This window comes from Podarcis cretensis (genome assembly GCF_951804945.1).
Source record: "Podarcis cretensis genome assembly, chromosome: 2".
Taxonomy (NCBI): Eukaryota; Metazoa; Chordata; class Lepidosauria; order Squamata; family Lacertidae; genus Podarcis; species Podarcis cretensis.
In genome coordinates this window covers 115106360-115126301 of record NC_137171.1, presented here as the reverse complement: position 1 = coordinate 115126301, position 19942 = coordinate 115106360, and the positions used below count along the sequence as shown (strand labels likewise).

General features: G+C 48.3%; 1 protein-coding gene across 1 annotated transcript in view; it reads right to left on the bottom strand.

The window, feature by feature from the left end:
- Positions 1–339: 339 nt before the first annotated feature.
- The window catches only part of LOC307208494 (carnitine O-acetyltransferase-like), a 49488-nt gene continuing 29885 nt past the window's right edge, over positions 340–19942 (bottom strand). Inside the window, exons 4-14 of the mRNA XM_079963122.1 lie at positions 17460–17513; positions 15639–15804; positions 15084–15258; positions 13834–14012; positions 10388–10488; positions 9186–9305; positions 7055–7177; positions 6188–6323; positions 3735–3797; positions 2451–2588; positions 340–858 (exon numbers count right to left, since the gene is read on the bottom strand). Coding sequence (XP_079819248.1) covers positions 631–858; positions 2451–2588; positions 3735–3797; positions 6188–6323; positions 7055–7177; positions 9186–9305; positions 10388–10488; positions 13834–14012; positions 15084–15258; positions 15639–15804; positions 17460–17513 — 1483 coding nt within the window. The 3' untranslated portion in view covers positions 340–630. The remainder of the gene's footprint in view (positions 859–2450; positions 2589–3734; positions 3798–6187; positions 6324–7054; positions 7178–9185; positions 9306–10387; positions 10489–13833; positions 14013–15083; positions 15259–15638; positions 15805–17459; positions 17514–19942) is intronic.

Below are 19942 nucleotides of genomic sequence, written 5' to 3'. Positions count from 1 at the left end.
CCTTTCCTCAGCACTTCCCAGTGGAGAGGTGACAGTGGTTTTTCTTGCTGCATCCCCTTTGCCGGGTTGCCGTGCTGTGGGAACCACCGCTTGAGGCTTTGTTTGGCTGTTGGCTGGGCTTTCTGCCTTTGGCTCGGAGGGGCTCAGAAGCTGAACATACCTGTGCTTGGAAAATCCCTTATTTTGGCTGCTGATCCCTTATTTTCAAATCTGTAAGTGGACAGCTATGCCTGTGAGCCTACAGACAGTTGATCCATTTCTTCAACACTGCTGAACCGCACCATGCATGTGTGTCTGCCATGTTCTTTTTCATTCCTCCCCAAACATAAAAGACAAGCATTTTCCTGAAAGAATCATTTATTTCATTATTCCACGTGGAAATAAATTAGATTTGGCTTCGAATTAAGACTGTGTAGGAAAAAAAGCTGCTTTCCCCTCTCTGGAGTGTTACAAAGGGCATTCTGGATAAGGAAAGCCTAGAGGATAACAAGCTTTGGCACAAAGGGGTAGTAGAGCACAGATTTTTGGCCTGAGGTGTTTGGAATGATGGGTGGTAAAGCGTTGGCCTGAGGCAGAGAAGATCTTCTCTCGGGTCCAAGGTGAGGAAATGTCGAGGTATGGAGTGTCTTCTCAAGGTTGCCTTTGATCGCTCCCAACTCCCCAGTTCCCCAGCAAAGCTCCCACATCATCCAGGGCCTTCTGGATGCTACCAGCCAGGTGCTCAGCATTGGTCTCCTGGCAACAATTGAAGGCAGTGACAGCAAAGTTAACATGGGTAGGCAGAGGGTTGTAGCAGACAGCATAGCCATCGGGGACCAGTGGCCCGTAGCACATCACACAATCCGTGCGGGCAGCTACCTGAGGGAGAAAAAATAAAATGTGATCAGCAGATCATCACCATCCCTTGTTACTTCTTTTTCTTTAAAGTACTAGCTGTTTTTCCACATTAAGATGATGATGATGATGATGATGATGAGAATAATAATAATTTATTATTTATACCCCACCCATCTGGCTGGGTTTCCCCAGCCACTCTAGGCGGCTTCCAACAGAACATTAAAATACAATAACCTATTCAACATTAAAAGATTCCCTGAACAGGGCTGCCTTCAGATGTCTTCTAAAAGTCTGGTAGTTGTTTTTCTCTTTGACATCTGGTGGGAGGGCGTTCCACAGGGCGGGTGCCACTACCAAGAAGGCCCTCTGCCTGGTTCCCTGTAACTTGGCTTCTCGCAGTGAGGGAACCGCCAGAAGGCCCTCAGCACTGGACCTCAGTGTCCGGGCAGAACGATGGGGGTGGAGACGCTCCTTCAGGTATACTGCACCGAGGAATGACATAAACAACAATATTCCACAAACCACAAAGGAAGTAAAACAAACAAACAAAGGTCTTCACTAGTAAGCACCAGCCTCAGTAGCAACACTCCGATTCATAAGTCTGTCCGGTAGAACAAACATGTTTTTTTCCACTTGGTGCAGGAAAAGTCTTGTGTCGGAGGAGCACCAGATTCAAATTCTCACTCAGCCATGAAGCTAACTAGGTGATGTTTGACCACTTCCTCTCAACTGAACCTTCTTCACAATATTGGTTAGAACAAGGGGAGGAAGGGAAGAGAATCTTAAATGTTGCCTCAAGCTCCATAAGGAAAAGGTATGACTAAATTGTAATAAGAATTGAGGTGGTGTTTTGTTTTTTCATGGTGCCATCACTGGCAAGGCCCTGTTCTGCACACCCACTGATTCTAAGAATGAAACCCAGAGCAGAATTTTTCCAGAAGGCCTTGGCAACCAAGGAGGTTCACGTGTGAGGAGGCGCTTGAAAAGTCACAACACAAGGGCCACGGCTCCATGGTATGACACATATTTTTCATGCAAAAGGTCCCAGGTTGAATCCTTAGCCTCCCTGGGTAGGGTTGGGACAGAGCCCAGTTTGAAACCTTGGAGAGCCACTGCCAGTCAGTGTAGACCAGTGTTTCCCAAACTTGAGCCTCCAGCTGTTTTTGGACTACAACTCCCATCATCCCTAGCTAGCAGGACCAGTGGTCAGGGATGATGGGAACCACTGGTTGCTGTACATAAGTATTTTTATAAATAAATGTCATTGGGACATATAATTAGGGACTCAAAGAAGAAGAAGAGTTTAGATTTGATATCCCGCTTTATCACTACCCGAAGGAGTCTCAAAGCGGCTCACATTCTCCTTTCCCTTCCTCCCCCACAACAAACACTCTGTGAGGTGAGTGGGGCTGAGAGACTTCAAAGAAGTGTGACTGACCCAAGGTCACCCAGCAGCTGCATGTAGAGGAGCGGGGAAGCGAACCCGGTTCACCAGATTACGAGTCCACCGCTCTTAACCACTACACCATACTGGCTCTCAGGAGGATGAACGGAAGACGTAAAGGACTCTGATCTTCAGCTACACAGGAATGTGGAGGCCTAGCAAGCTCTACCTGTCCTGTGGAAAGTTTCCAGTGAGACGCCACAGCGTAGGAAGTGTCCATGAAAAGCTCTGGCACCCGGAAGCCATCGGCAATGGCCTCCAGCTTCATTCCCAGCAAATGGCGGTCGATGCCTTGCCCAGCCAGAGCCTGCAAGAGAATCAAGAGGACAGAGGATTTCCCAGGGCTCAATGGGAAGCAGACTTCGTGATGACGCTGTTCCAAAGCACCCCCAAAGCTTGCATGCATTCCAGACGCAGCTAGAGAAGGAATGGTGAGCTTGCTTATCCAACAATGGTGTACACTTATATTTCTATAGCTTGATACCTGTGGGCTCTTGTTTTCTTAAAAAAGGAGCCTGGACTCGGGACAAGGCAAACCATGGTTTTCCTCCGCACTTTCCTTGGTGTTGCAATACCTGTGCTCTGTCACTACGGGCTGCTATTGTGCTGTTCGTTCCACCCACCTAAAAACAGCTTCTCCTGCAACCACCACCATATCATCACAGGGTGTCAAGAGGAGCTTTAAATTTATCTAAGATGTCACAGTTGGAGATTCACAACCTACAATCTTTTGGAAAGGGTGCGGAGAAGAAATCAAATCAGAAAAACAGCACAGGCAAAATAATTTAAACACATTTCCTGTAGCACTGTGGAGCTGGTCTAAATTCCTTTCCCCCTTGCTCCCACCCACCAAACCCTTTTTGTTCTTTTCAAATACGGTAAGAAGGGATCCAGTCAAAGATTGACTGCTTCATCTAATTACGCCCTAATTGTCACCTGCAGTTCCGCAGGGCTCGGGCCTACATGTAGCAGGGTTTTCTTTTCTTTTTTAACGCACACAAAATCAGGCCTTCTTTCACTCAGTGCCAGATTGGTTCCCAACAAGAAACACACTTTATGTGTTTTTAAAGGAAGAATCCTGCTGCCATTTTGACTTGTAGCAGAATTTCCAACAATGAGCTTCCCATTCGCTACCAACAGGAAGACACAAGTCCTGCAGAACTCCTCACTGAGTCCCTTGTTTGTTGTTTACATTTTTGTAATCTCACTTTTCAGACGATTTGTGTATCCCACTGCCGCTCACATCAGTTAAAGAAAGAGAGCGCATGCATGGCAACGGTCTTGCAGGCTAAATAAAAATACAAGTCGCACAAAGAGAAGGAAAGGGTCAGAGGAAAAGCAGAGAGGGGAAATTAGTCATTCAAAGTGAGCTGTAAGAGTCGGCAGTACGTAAGTGCTTCCTGTGTCTATTCTTTATGCAACCAAGCGACTGCTGTACAGGGGATTTTGTTACCTGCTCTGTGAGGGTGCTGTGAACCTCGACTGCTTTCTTCAGCAAAGACAATCTTTCCGGAGCCTAGTGTGCAGAAGTGGAGGAAATGGATCAATGGATCACAGAAGGAAGGCAGGAAGTTCCAAGTCTCTCTCACACAAATAATAATAATAATAATAATAATAATAATAATAATAATAATAGGTGGTATTTGCCTATTGACATTATTATCATTACAGTGGTACCTTGGGTTAAGAACTTACCGTATTTTTTGTCCCATAGGACGCACCTAGTTTTTGGGGGGGGGAATAAAGGAAATTTCCCCCCTTTTTCTCCCCAAAACCAGGTCAGGGAAACCAAACCAGGTTGGGGAACAGCGGTATGGCGGCGCTCCGCCTCCCCGCTGTCCCCCGAGCTTGTGGGGGCTGGCCAATGTCTGCCCGAAGCGCGGGGCGCTCTGCTTCAGGGCGCCCGCACGCCGGACAGCAGGCTGCTATCCGCAGCCTAGGGAGCCTGCGGGAACTCCCGTGGGCTCCCCAGGCTTACGGATAGCTTCCTGAAGCCTAGAGAGTGAGAGGGGTCGGTGCGCACCGACCTCTCTCGCTCTCCAAGCTTCAGCGAAAGCCTGTATTTGCCCCATAGGACGCACACAGATTTCCCCTTCATTTTTGGAGGGGGAAAAGAAAAATACGGTAATTCATTCCAGAGGTCCGTTCTTAACCTGAAACTGTTCTTAACCTGAGGTACCACTTTAGCTAATGGGGCCTCCCGCTGCCGCCATGCACAATTTCTGTTCTCATCCTGAGGTAAAGTTCTTAACCCAAGGTACTATTTCTGGGTTAGCGGAGTCTGTAACCTGAAGCGTCTGTAACCTGAGGAACCACTGTAGTTATTACTAGGTTATACTCAGAACAGACCCGCCTTGAAATTAATGAATGTAACTAAGTTAGGTCCATTCATTTGAACACGTCTACTCTGCATAAAATTTAGTTGAATATACTATCCAATGCATTAGATTTCTTATCCGCCCTTCACCATGAAATTGCAGGGTGGCTTACAATAATAAAAACAAACAAAAAAAAACACAATTCAATAATAAAAACAAACAATAATAAAAACAAAAAAAAAAAAAAACACAATTCACCAAGTAAATTGTAGTCAAGTGAATAGACTGGGACCTAAATATATGTATATGTATCTTGGATGTCAAAGGTCAGGGGTGAAGAAGGGGGTGTCTTTTGCAAAACTTCGTACGGTTTTTACTGCGTTTCTATATTTTTTTGTGAGGCTGTCTAGAATGGACAGGGTACACATGATTTATTTATTTATTTTTATTATTACGACACAGCGGTTTCTCCAAAGCAGCTCTATATTTTGTAAGCTGGAATAGAACTGACTAGCAAACAGCTCAGCCGGCCTGCTTTTATAGGCAGCCGGCTGTCAACATTGTAGCAACAACAACCCAGGGTTTCCCGCCTAAAATAACTGACGTGGACCTGAGTGAAAACTATCTACAGGCCTGAGTGAAAACGATCTACAGTATCCCCCTGCTGGCCCAGGGTGAAACCTCACTACATAACAATTATTATTATTATTATTATTATTATTATTATTATTATTATTATTATTACTATTATTACCACTACTACATAATGAAGGTGTCAGATGCACATCTGGGGTGGGGATTCCACAACTTAGGGTCTGCCACAGAGATGCCCTCTCTCCAAGCCACCCCAACTCCCCAAATTCAAGGCAGTGGAATCACCTGACAATCCATCTCTCTTTGCAGGGAACTCTGGGAATTGTAGTTCTGTGAGGGGAAGAGGGGTCTCCTCTCAGCACCCTTAGCAAACTACACTTCCCATTGGTTCTCTCTCTGAGAGGGCCAGAAGCCATGGCCATTGATGATGGGTTATATAATAGGGCTTGAAATGAATGGTGTGAGTGAGGCCTAGTCTCCCAGGTGCATAGCTATCAACGTTTCCTTTTTTTTAAGGGAAATTCCCTTATTCTGAATAGGATTCCTCACAAGAAAAGGGAAAAGTTGACAGCCTTGCCCAGGTCCTGGTTCAACACTCTAGCCACAGCTCATCATATTCAAAGTTACTGCGGTCCACTCTTGTCCTTTCTTTCTTTTTTATAATTATTTTTTATTAATTTTCCAATATAATCATACAATCCAAATTTTAACCGATTTTCACAAAATACTCTTTTTGGTCTTCCTTCAGCTTCTCTGGTAATCATCCGTATTTGCCCTTCGATACACATTCCTTTAAATGCATTGCCATTAGTCTTCCCTCCCTTTTCTATTTTCTTTCAACAATACCTCTTAAAGTTTTACAGTGCTTCTTGAAACCCCACTAGCGTTGTTTGCACCTCACATACATTTTTCAGATAGTCAGTGAATTTTCCCCAGTCCTCGATGAACCCACTCTTGTCCTTGCAAGCCTCCTTAGGAAGCAGGGGCTGGATACCTGACAGTCGTCGTCAGCCATAGCTCGGACAAAGGCCAGCGCGGCAGAGGTAGTGGAGCGAATGGTCTCCGTCCGGCCGCGGTGGAAGCGACGGAGAGAGGCCGACTCGGCAGTTGCGCACAGCTCCCCATGTGCCCTAAGGAAGGCACAGCAGTCAGGCACAACGACACAAACACACAGCCCTTCTGCGCAATGCACACAACCTGCCCTTCCTCAGATGAGCAATTCCACATATACAAAAGCACATTCTTCCGTTTAGCCTTAACTGGTCTGATGCCAACTTGCACCTCTTCCTGGGGGAAAAACAATACAGCACCTTCTGCTTAACATTCCCTAAAGCCGGCTTCACTCCTGGATAGCTCAAGTCTGTCTGAGCGTGGTGCTGATCACGCCAAGATTGCAGGATCAATCCCCGTTTGAGACAGCTAGTTGGGATTAAATGAACCTCAAGGGTCCCTTTCCAGCTCTACAATTCTATAATTCTACCTGTCAAGGGACACGGGTGGTGCTGTGGGTTAAACCACAGAGCCTAGGGCTTGCCGATCAGAAGGTCATCGGTTCGAATCCCCGTGACGGGGTGAGCTCCTGTTGCTCGGTCCCTGCTCCTGCCCAGCTAGCAGTTCGAAAGCACATCAAAGTGCAAGTACATAAATAGGTACCACTCCGGAGGGAAGGTAAACGGCGTTTCCGTGCGCTGCTCTGGTTCGCCAGATGCGGCTTAGTCATGCTGGCCACATGACCCGGAAGCTGTACGCCGGCTCTCTTGGCCAATAAAGCGAGATGAGCGCTGCAACCCCAGAGTCAGCCATGACTGGACCTAATGGTCAGGGGTCCCTTTACCTTTACCTGTCAAGGCAGTCACCTCACCTGTAATAGGCTAGCTGCAGTGCCACCTGCAGGACAGAGTCTGGGCTCAGCCTAAGGCGTTTGAGAAGCTCCTTGCCAAACCCGCAGTAAGTGAAACAGCTGATGTCCAGGTCGGTGATGAGTCTGTGATAAAAGAGAAAAAGGAGACAGACTGATTAGCCAACAACCCTCAACTGCAGCTTACAGCCTGCCTGCGTGACCACACACCCCCTTGCAATGCCAGAAACTATGTACCTTATCCTACCATCTTCCAAGGCCAGCTTAAATGCCACAGTGCAGCATGATAGAATCTTCACTCAGTGCAAAATTCCGCCACTAGAATTTTGCATCAGTTGTGCTGTTTCTGCACCCAGAACTCACAGGGTTTCTGGTAAAAGTAAAGGGACCCCCAACCATTAGGCCCAGTCGTGACCGACTCTGGGATTGCAGCTTCCTGGTCATGTGGCCAGCATGACTAAGCCGCTTCTGGCGAACCAGAGCAGCGCACGGAAACCCCGTTTACCTTCCCGCTGGAGCAGTACCTATTTATCTACTTGTACTTTGACGTGCTTTCGAACTCCTAGGTTGGCAGGAGCAGGGACCGAGCAACGGGAGCTCACCCCGTCGCGGGGATTCGAACCGCCGACCTTCTGATTGGCAAGTCCTAGGCTCTGTGGTTTAACCCACAGCGCCACCTGCATCCCTAGGGTTTCTGGTACTAAACTTCAAAGCTCTGAACCCTTTGGGACCAGGTTTTGCCTATAGCAGCCCAAGACCCTGAGAGCCACTGCTATCCAGGCAACACAATGCTGGTAGACTAGATGGACAACAACTGGACATGGGAATGACCCAAAATGATCAACGGGCATGTATGAGTTGGGGGGGGGGCGGAGGAAAGTAAGTGGGGAGGGGAGGGAGGGGAGATGTCAATAAAAAGGTAAAGGTAAAGGTACCCCTGCCCGTACGGGCCAGTCTTGACAGACTCTGGGGTTGTGCGCCCATCTCACTTAAGAGGCCAGGGGCCAGCGCTGTCCGGAGACACTTCCGGGTCACGTGGCCAGCGTGACATCGCTGCTCTGGCGAGCCAGAGCCGCACACGGAAACGCCGTTTACCTTCCCGCTGGTAAGCGGTCCCTATTTATCTACTTGCACCTGGAGGTGCTTTCGAACTGCTAGGTTGGCAGGCGCTGGGACCGAGCAGCGGGAGCGCACCCCGCCGCAGGGATTCGAACCGCCGACCTTTCGATCGGCAAGATGTCAATAGGAAGATGTTTTTTTGCCCCTTTCTCATAACATTAGAATTCAGAGACATCCGAGGAAGCTGAATGTGGGAAGATTCGGAACGGGACGGGGGGAACACTTTTTTCACACAGCACATAGTTAAACAATGGTAGTTGCTCCCATAAAAGGCAGCGATGGCCAAGTTGGATGGCTTGGAAAGAGGATTAGACAAATTCATGGAGGGTAAGGCTATCCATGATTTTATTTTATTTTTATTGAATTTATATACCGCCCTATACCCGGAGGTCTTAGGATATGATAAACCACCTTCTGAATACTGGGGAGAGCACGCTCAGCTCCTGCCTGTGAGCTTCCCGTGAGCATTTGTTTGGTGCCTTTCAAAACAGGATGGCGGACTAGATAGGCCTTTGGCCTAATCCAACCGTGGATTCTTCTTTTCTCGTGGAAGAGGGCTGCTTCCTGTGTTCCTAAGAGGCCTCTGTTGCACATCTCTGGTAAGTTGCAGCTTCCCTTTCATATGCAAATGGAGGTGGCGGATAGCAAACAGAGGGACACACTGTACAGCGCCAGCCTCCCTCGCTCCGGCTTAACCTCATCTCAACCTGCCCCTAAAAAACATCTGTTTGGTACAAAAGAACACTCTGCTCCCCTTGCGACAACCAGGTCTCTGCGACTTGGAAGCTGAGAGACAAGGCTTAATGGGGAGAAACAAGAATCACTGTGTTCTCTGTTGCAGGGAGCTCTGAATGAAAACCCAACACAAGGAGCAAGATGGACCTGGTTTTCACACTAGGAAACACGCAAGAATGAGACCACAGCATTGTCTCCAATTTGGCTGTGGTTTTCCTCCTTCTGCCCAAATCCCACTCTGATTGGGACACCACTCTCAAACACACACACACACACTCACATGTCCAGGTTCTGTTTGGCGTGTTCGATGTCGCGTTTGATTTCTGGAGTGAAACAGAAGTAGAGCTTTTTGGGCAGCTGCAGAGGTATCAGTGGGGCGCGGACTGGGACAGGATCTTTGCTGGCATTTGGGGAGGAGAGAGAGAGAGAGAGAGGAAAAAATGCATTAAAAAGAAAGTGATGGGTTAAAGACCCACGTTTGATAGCGAGACAAACTCCCGATATTGCTGGGACTTCAGATCCCATTGGCATCCCAGGAGAAGCCCAGTTCACATTATGAATACAAGCACCGTCAATAACATCTTAAATTCAGCATATAGGGTACTATAAACCTTCCAAATATCCAGACTGGTATACACACAAAACTGATGTCTATATGAAGTATGTTCAAATGTAGCCAGGACTGTGAGTTCCTCAGATCATTGCATAATGGACAAAAAAAAAAAAAAAGTTTAAAAAAGGCTTTCTCAAAACAGGAAGTTCCAACTCCCATCTTTCATCTGCCTCCCAGTGTTGAAGAACACAGGAAGTTCTCCCCTTGCACAGAGCAGCTTTCGACAAAAGAGGAACCAGTGCTGGGCATGCAATATTTATTCATTTTCATATGAAACTCAAGAGCTGCCCTCTGAGGACCCTTTAACAATCTCCCCCAGTTTTTCTGTTTTTACTTCCAGACCTTTACATCTCTAGCAGTGCCTACTCCTCCCTACTCCTGCTATATATTGTTTTGTTGTTGTTTAATTGTGTCCGACTCTTCGTGACCCCATGGACCAGAGCACGCCAGGCACTCCTGTCTTCCTGCTATATAGGCAGTGATCCCCCTTCATAGATCACTGCCTTGCCATGGCGAAGGGGCTTGAATAACTCAGAGAGGCTATGAACTATGCCGAGCAGGGCACCCAAGATGGACAGGTCATAGTGGAGAGTTTTGACCAAAAGTGATCCACCTGGAGGAGGAACCGGCAAGCCACTCCAGTATCCCTGCCAAGAAAACTCCATGGACAAAGAGTGCTATATATTAAGGCTCCTAAACTTCCTCACAGTAATTTTTGAGAGAGCTTGAGCACCCAACATCCTTAGAACAATTTTTTAAAACAGAAATATGTTTGTCTCTTCCTCAGTATCGCCACTGCACAAAGCCTTCTCCTGGACCTGAATCTGATGAGCCCCACATCCCTTCCGCTCTCCCGGTGAGGGCATTACCAGTAGTCAAGGACGTGGTCTATGATGGTGGCGATTGGTGGTCCTTCAGCAACGGCTTGTTCATAAAGCACCCCACAGGAGCCATCTTCTCCCACAATAAACTGGGAGAATGGGGTGGGGAGCAAGAGAAGGCAAGCATGTGGAAGGAAAAGACAAAGAGAGAGAGGGTGTGATAGACAGAAAGGACTTATGAGAGCTTCCATCTTGAAACAGAGGTGAGGAAACTCTGCCCCCTTGGGATGTTTCCGGACTACAATTCCCATCAACTATTCCGGACTACAATTCCCTGACTATTGGCCTTGCTGCTTGGGGTTGATGAAAGTCAGGGTCCAACAACATCTGAAAGGCCAGAGGTTTCATCTCCTTTGCTCAATGAGTCACAACGGGCAATTTTTTATTATCTACATTGTCAACACCTATTTTGGATCCTGGCCTTGCCCACTTCTGGTACACAGTCCAGATAAGGTTTCCTACAAGGGATGAAAAAGTTTCCCCACCCCTGGGATAAAGAATAGGTAAATATAAAGGTAAAGGACCCCTGACAGTGAAGTCCAGTGAAGTCCAGTGAACGACTCTGGGTTTGTGGCGCTCATCTCGCTTTACTGGCCAAAGGAGCCGACATTTGTCTGCAGACAGTTTTTCTGGGTCATGTGGCCAGCATGACTAAGCCTCTTCTGGAAACCAGAGCAGCACACAGAAATGCCATTTACCTTCCTGCCAGAGCGGTATCTATTTATCTACTTGCACTCTGACATGCTTTTGAACTGCTACGTTGGCAGGAGAAGGGACCGAGCAATGGGAGCTCACCCTGTCGTGGGGATTCGAACCTCTGACCTTCCGATCAGCAAGCCCAAGAGGCTCAGTGGTTTTAGACCACAGCACCACCCATGTATTTTCTACCTATTTCCAGTTCCTCCATACATTCCAAGAGAAGAAGGCTTTTCCTCTCCCCACACATGTACATTTTCCTAATGGCATTAATGATGTTGTTCCTCTTGGCCACATCTACAATTTACGTTTAATGCAGTATCATCCTGCGTTAAACAGTCATGGTTTTCTACAGTGTCCAGCACTGTTCAATAGTCCATCCCTCTTCCTAGGGAACTCCAGTAACTGTAGGATTGTGAATGGGGTGTTTGTGTGTGTGTCAACAACGCTCATCACCCTTAACAAACTACCATTCTATACCCTCCAAGTGTCCCTATTTTCCAGGGACAGTCCTGGATTTACAGGAGCTATCCCAGTTTCTGATTTGATCCCAGAATGTCCTGCTTTTCGTTAGGACGTCTCCATTTTCACCAGAGAACTATTGCAAGGTATGGTAGGACATCCCTGTTTTCATCAGAGAAATGTTGGAGGGTATGGAGCTATGCAACCCACGAGCCAAGGAGATAAGTAACACTACAACCTTTAGAAGATATCTGAAGGCAGCCCTGTATAGGAAGTTGTTTATGTTTAATGTTTTATTATGTTTTCATATATGTTGGAAGCTGCCCAGAATGGCTGGGGGAAACCCAGTCAGATGGACGGGGTACAAATAATAAAATTATTATTGTTATTGTTATTATGGAATACAACGTCCCTACTGTCATCGGAGAAATGTTGGAGGGTATGCAACAGTGGCTGGAGCCAGAGCGATTGCCAGGTCAGAGCCAACTTCTTATTTCGCCTCCACTGTCCCCTTGAACACTCAGCAGGGAGGACAATGGAAGGATAAAGGTAAAGGGACCCCTGACCATTAGGTCCAGTCACGGACGACTCTGGGGTTCTGGCGCTCATCTCGCTTTACTGGCTGAGGGAGCCGGCGTACAGCTTCCAGGTGATGTGGCCAGCATGACTAAGCCGCTTCTGGTGAATCAGAGCAGCGCACGGAAACGCCGTTTACCTTCCCTTACCTATTTATCTACTAGCACTTTGAGGTGCTTTCGAACTGCTAGGTTGGCAGGAGCAGGGACCGAGCAATGGGAGCTCACCCCGTCGCGGGGATTTGAACCTCTGACCTTTCGATCGGCAAGTCGTAAGTTCTGTGGCTTAACCCACAGTGCCACCTGCGCCCCTAATGGAAGGCTAGAAAAGCATTAAATAAATGTGATGACACCAAGTGGAAATAGTGTAGTACACCTTTAAAAAGGCTTGGGTTTCCTCATACCAAACCACTCTGGCCATGCATCTGACGGGCTATGTTTCCCCATAAGAACCACAAAAGCAACGATCCAATTCTATCCTGCTTGCTTCTGCATTTATTTAAGGACAGCCTTTGCTTAGGGTGTCCCCAAAATGCTGAGTATTTTACAGGAGAGAGCCAAGAGCATACAGAAGGGCAACCCAGTCAGATGGGCAGGGTAATAATAAGAAGAATAAGAATAATGGAATAGGACGTCCCTATTTTCATTGGAGTGGGACGCAGGTGGTGCTGTGGGTTAAACCACAGAGCCTAGGACTTGCTGATCAGAAGGTCAGTGGTTCGAATCCCCAGGAGGGGTGAGCTCCCGTTGCTTGGTCCCTGCTCCTGCCAACCTAGCAGTTCGAAAGCACCTCAAAGTGAAGTAGATAAATAGGTACTGCTCCGGCGGGAAGGTAAACGGCGTCTCCGTGCGCTGCTCTGGTTCGTCAGAAGCAACTTAGTCATGCTGGCCACATGACCTGTGTATGCCAGCTCCCTCGGCCAATAAAGCGAGATGAGCGCTGTAACCCCAGAGTCGGTCACAACTGGACCTAATGGTCAGGGGTCCCTTTATCTTTACCTTTATTTTCATTGGAGAAATACTGGGTATGCCATTTCCAAGATTCTTTGGAGGAAGCCAAGACTGGGATGATACTGCTTTTAATGTACAGTGCAGAAGGAGCCTTAGTTGCTTCCCTCCCTCTCCAAAAAAAGCACGACAAAAATAAAGCTACCCTTTTATGTGGTGCCCTATAGGTGGCGCTGTGGGTTAAAGTCTCAGTGCCTAGGACTTGCCGATCGAAAGGTCGGCGGTTCGAATCCCTGCGGCGGGGTGCGCTCCCGCTGCTCGGTCCCAGCGCCTGCCAACCTAGCAGTTCGAAAGCACCTCCAGGTGCAAGTAGATAAATAGGGACTGCTTACCAGCGGGAAGGTAAACGGCGTTTCCGTGTGTGGCTCTGGCTCGCCAGAGCAGCGATGTCACGCTGGCCACGTGACCCGGAAGTGTCTCCGGACAGCGCTGGCCCCTGGCCTCTTAAGTGAGATGGGCGCACAACCCCAGAGTCTGTCAAGACTGGCCCGTACGGGCAGGGGTACCTTTACCTTTATAGATGCTCTGCCTTGTGAGCCCTTCCCTACCTGAACCAAGACATGGGGGTGGCGGGGGTGGGGAGAGAGAGACCCCCACTTTCCAAACACCTCTAGTCTGCCCACAGCGGCGGTGCCTCCTCCAGGCTTTCAAAAGGAGTAGAACCCCCCCCCTTTACCCTGAAGTCGTCCTCACCTGCAGAGTCTTGTCGAACCAGCGATTGCCGCTATTTGAGTAGCTGCCTCCGCCATGCAGCATCTGTGCTGCCAGGCGGCTGCTCGCTAGCGCATCCGATACTTTCAGGACGGGAGCGTCCAAGCAGACGGTGAAGAGGCTGCGCTGAATGGCACGGGCCGAATCCCGGTTCAGCTTGTCTGGTGGCAAGGAGGGAGAGGAAAGCAAAACACGAAAGTTATGCCAGCCCTGCGGTGCAGCAGAGAAGGAGCATTGCGCTCGAAAGCTGACCAATGCGTTGTTTTGAAGAAGCAGCCCACCAGAGAGTGCTCTCCACACTGGTGTAGACATTAATGCTTGACCCCTGGCTAACTTTATTAACCTCCACGGTTAAGCGTTAACACTGGGGAGGTCTCGGAAAACTGGATTAAAAGAATGCTGTCACTTGCAGGTGTGAGGGACTCCCTGGTCCTGAATGAGGTAACTGTGCCCCTGAAGGACCAGGTGCGCAGCCTGGGAGTCATTTTGGACTCACAGCTGTCCATGGAGGCACAGGTCAATTCTGTGTCCAGGGCAGCTGTTTACCAGCTCCATCTGGTACGCAGGCTGAGACCCTACCTGCCTGCGGACTGCCTCGCCAGAGTGGTGCATGCTCTGGTTATCTCCCGCTTGGACTACTGCAATGCGCTCTACGTGGGGCTACCTTTGAAGGTGACCTGGAAACTACAACTAATCCAGAATGCGGCAGCTGGACTGGTGATGGGCAGTAGCCACCGAGACCATACAACACCGGTCCTGAAAGACCTACATTGGCTCCCAGTACGTTTCCAAGCACAATTCAAAGTGCTGGTGCTGACCTTTAAAGCCCTAAGCAGCCTTGGCCCAGTATACCTGAAGGAGCATCTCCATCCCCATCAGCCCCGACACTGAGGTCCAGTGCCAAGGGCCTTCTGGCAGTTCCCTCACTGCGAGAAGTGAGTTTTCAGGGAACCAGGCAGAGGGCCTTCTCGGTAATGGCGCCCGCCCTGTGGAACACCCTCCCATCAGATGTCAAGGAAATAAACAGCTATCTGACTTTTAGAAGACACCTGAAGGCAGTCCTGTTTAGGAAAGTTTTTAATGTTTGATGTTTTATTGTGTTTTTAATATTCTGTTGGGAGCTGCCCAGAGTGGCTGAGGAAACCAGCCAGATGGGTAGGGTGTTAATAATAATAATAATAATAATTCTATAGCTGACCCAGTCTCCCTACAGCATGCACAGAAAGAGATACCTCTCATGAGCGTGGTGTAGGCCTGTCCCCACGTGTGTCGGTGGTCACTAGTCAGCACTCCCAGGGGCTCCTTATCGGTTTTCCAAGACTGCGCACGGATTCGCTGGAGCTGCCAGTGCAGCTGGTCGACGGTGAGAGGCGTCCCGTCGCTGTTGTACACTTCAAGTTGGAAGAACTGCAGGAGACATAAAAAGCAATGTCTTGTAGCAAGGTTTAAACTTACTGGGAAACAATATAAACAGTGGTACCTCGGGTTACAGACGCTTCAGGTTACAGACTCTGCTAACCTGGAAGTAGTATCTCGGGTTAAGAACCTTATTTCAGGGTGAGAACAGAAATCGTGCGGCGGCAGCGGGAGGCCCCATTAGCTAAAGTGGTGCTTCAGGTTAAGAACAGTTTCAGGTTAAGAACAGCCTCCCGCTGCCGCCACGTGATTTTTGTTCTCTCCTGAAGCAAAGTTCTTAACCCGAGGTACTATTTCTGGGTTAGCGGAGTCTGTAACCTGAAGCATCTGTAACCCAAGGTACCACTGTATAGCGGGACAGTGATAGTTACCTGGAAGTTGCGGACTACCGTGATGTAGGTGGGGGGTCTTCGGCCAGGTGGAGGCAGCAAGACGGAATCGTGTTTCGGCCCTGGAAGTCTGCACGAGGCAAAGATGCGGGAATATTGCTCCATACAGAGAGGGTAGCCTCGGGAATATTCGACTAACAGGGTCTGGCTGGCATGAAGGGGGGAAAGGGGGATAAACAAGTCAATGCCCTTCAAATCTCAATCTGTAAGGTTGTTGCTGCTGCTTTGGGCAGTAGAGGTGATATGGGGTGTGTTTTAGACAAGACGGTCCACAAAAGCTTATGCCACAATATACGCGTTAGCCTTTATCGTCACATATATGCTCTTGAGGAACACTTATTATTTTATTTAATAAATTTATAGAGCATTTCACAGCAGAAAGCCGCCGAAGCAGGGCAAAGGAAAGAAGTAGAATGAAACACCAAGTTCCAAAAAGCCATTTTGGAAAACACTAAAAATGATACAGGGACGCAGGTGGCGCTGTGGGTTAAAGCCTCAGCGCCTAGGGCTTGCCGATCGAAAGGTCGGCGGTTCGAATCCCTGCGGCGGGGTGCGCTCCCGCTGCTCGGTCCCAGCGCCTGCCAACCTAGCAGTTCGAAAGCACCTCCAGGTACAAGTAGATAAATAGGGACCGCTTACCAGCGGGAAGGTAAACGGCGTTTCCGTGTGCGGCTCTGGCTCTGGCTCTGGCCAGAGCAGCAATGTCACGCTGGCCACGTGACCCGGAAGTGTCTCCGGACAGCGCTGGCCCCTGGCCTCTTAAGTGAGATGGGCGCACAACCCCAGAGTCTGTCAAGACTGGCCCGTACGGGCAGGGGTACCTTTACCTTTTTACCTTTAAAAATGATACAGCCATCTTTACAAGTTCTAAGAACAACAGGACATTTTTTTCTTTCAGCTACACAGTTGCTCCATAAGTGACTGGGTCACCCCTTGGGAAAACGCTTCTTTGAACAAAAATGTCTTCAGTAGTCAACTAAATATTGAAATGCCTAATTTCAGCTGGTAACCCATTCCAGAGGGTTGGAGTTGCAACACTAAAAGCCCCCCTCTTTTGCTGCATACGAAGCTCACCTCTGAGACACGGAGTACTCTCAGCAGTACCACATTATTAGGAGCAGTTTCCAGGCAGGGATGTACGGGGCAAGGCAATCCCTGAGATATACCCAGGTCTCAAGTTGTTTGGGCTTTAAATGTTAAAAGGACCTCAAGGAACTGACCCAGCCCTGCAATCATCCTCTGAGGGCCTTTTATGTGTGCCTCCTCCATGAGAGGTCCAGAGGATGGCAACACGAGAACAGGGCCTTTTCTGCAGTGGCTCCCCACTTGAGGAATCCTCTCCCTAGGGAGGCTCGGCTGGTGCCATCATTATATATCTTTAGGTGCCAGGCAAAATCTTCCCTCTAGAACCAGGCCTTTGGACTTAGTTTAAAGTTTAATCTGTGGCCTTTTAGAAGCGGGCAAGATCCTTTTAATGTATTTCTCCTCCCCTTGGTTTTAATTTATCTAAGTGAGGTTTTTCTTTGTTTGTTTGCCTGGTTGTACAGCCGAGGTACTAAATTCTTCTGGGTTAAGCCCAAGGGAAGCCCCACATTGAGTATGTTGCAGTAATCCAGTCCTGAGGTTGCCAGTGGCAACAGCCATAGCTGTCTAATGCACACCCAATAGCGCCCTGAAACAGTAGACTCTCCTCTCACACACACACCTGAAGATACCCTATGTTTACATCTCACACCAGCAGGTTGTGTCCTGCATGTGACACTCTCTCTGTACTTCCCGATTATGTCAGTCCAGAATACTCACTGGTCAATCTTTGCCTTGAAATCCAACACGCCAGCAATGAGCTTTGCAGCAAACCTACATGAGGGAGAGATAAAAATAAAATCTTAGGTTAAACGCTTCATAGAGAAACCTCAAGCTCCAGCATTCATGCACCACGGGTCCTGGGCTGCACAATACCCCTTTAAACACGCTAAAATAGATTCCCTACTTAATAAAATCATTGCCTTTGTTATTATGACTGACCAACCAAAAGGGGGAAAAGATTGAGGAAGAAAGCTTCCAATTTCTCAGGAGCTCTCCATCAAGCTAAGCTGGGTGATCCTTATTATTTTTATACTTTTTAGAAAAAGTAATTATTTTTCAGTGTGAGAGTGAAGCAGAGGTCAGCAACCTTTTTCAGCCATGGGCCTTTTTCAGCCACTGTCCCTCAGACCTTGTGGGGGCCAGACTATATTTTTTTGGGGGGGATGAATGAATTCCTATGCCCCACAAATAACCCAGAGATGCATTTTAAATAAAAGCACACATTCTACTTAGGTAAAAACATCAGACAGGCCCCACAAATAACCCAGAGATGCATTTTAAATAAAAGGACACATTCTACTCATGTAAAAACATGCTGATTCCCGGACTGTCCACGGGCCGGATTTAGAAGGCGATTGGGCTGGATCTGGCCCCCAGTGAAGCATGCCTCCAGTTATAATTCAGGAGCAGGGAAGTGTGATTCAGATCTAGAAAGTTTGGGAAACAAAGCTTATCTGTGCTTTATGTGCAACTATGTGTTTCAGAGCTTCAGAGAGCAGAATCACACTTTCCTTCAAAACTCACCAGAAGAGTGAGGAAAACGGTTGTTTTTATTTCCACACAGAGAGATTTTTTGAACAAAGAGACATGTTTTTAAGGACTGTATTTATACCTTACTTTTCAAGGGGGTAAAGCCTTTACTGATCAGCTCACAACATAGCTGAGCTAGTATAAATACAATTTTAAACCCATGTACCTTCTCAGCCTCTCTTTAGAATTTTGAATTTAACTATTCAATTAGGAATAATTATTACATTGCCCAGGTAATGTTTAATGGTGGTGTTGTAAAATTCACAAAACTATAATTATGCTAAATACAAAAGAGAGAGCTGGTAGCACCAGATTAGAACCAAGACTCCTTGATCAGAAGTCAAATACCAGAGCACAGGTTTTTAATCACTAAGAAATCTATGTAAGGGCACCAGATATGTCCCGTATCTTTCTATAAACAGGTTTATTTACATCATAAATTAAGTCCTACTACCATTTTGATCTGCAGACTTGATCTGCAGTCAAATTCTCTACCACTGAGCTAAATGTGGAGAAGCCATCTCTGTGCCACCACTGATCTTATTTTATACCACTGTTCATGAAAACCATGATACCCACCACAAGTTATTGGAGAAAGCAGGATGGTGGCAAACCAGAAACAAATTCCTCTAAAAAGAGGGGGCACCCGGACTTGTACTTATGACTAATGGCTTTAAATGCTCTACCTACAGGAAACTCTGATCTTCTTCTGTCTTAAAGGTAAAGGTAAAGGTACCCCTGCCCGTACGGGCCAGTCTTGACAGACTCTGGGGTTGTGCGCCCATCTCACTTAAGAGGCCAGGGGCCAGTGCTGTCCGGAGACACTTCCGGGTCACGTGGCCAGCGTGACGAAGCTGCTCTGGCGAGCCAGAGCCGCACACGGAAACGCCGTTTACCTTCCCGCTGGTAAGCGGTCCCTATTTATCTACTTGCACCCGCAGGTGCTTTCAAACTGCTAGGTTGGCAGGCGCTGGGACCGAGCAGCGGGAGCGCACCCCGCCGCAGGGATTCGAACCGCCGACCTTTCGATCGGCAAGTCCTAGGCGCTGAGGCTTTAACCCACAGCGCCACCTGCGTCCCCTCTTCTGTCTTAGTATATATCAAATTGTAAGGCTGTCATCAGGCTGCAGTTTATATGGCCACCAGCAGAGGGCCACACAAACGGCAGTGTGAAAACAAGAGCAGGTGGGCAGCTCAGGCAGGCTGTCAGGGTGTAGTCCAGGCAAGACACAGAGGAATAGGCAGGACAGACTGAGCCTGCTGCTGCTGCCCCCTCCTCACAGCTTTCTCCCTTCCCCTCTTCCTCCGCCAGCAGCAGCGGCATGCAGTGAAAAGAGGAAGGTCTAAGCTGCGCCATGCTCCCCCTGCGACCACAACTGGTGGGGTGAGGAGAGGACCCCGCACTGCCACAGAAACTGATAGGGGAAAACCTCTGGATCTTGAATTGCAGGCTTCCTTCTCTCAGTAGTAGGGGCAATGAAGGTGAGAAGTCACTGAATGCTGGCTGTGGGGCATGCAGGGAGCTTGACATATCTGTGTGGTGGCAAGACCGTCGTATTGGTCTATGCCACATGCCCGCTTTTGGTCAACAGCATCGATCTGCGGTGTTGGAAAGTAGACAGAGTAATGGAGCTTGCCCTGAACTGCCTCAGCAGCTACAACTACATGTC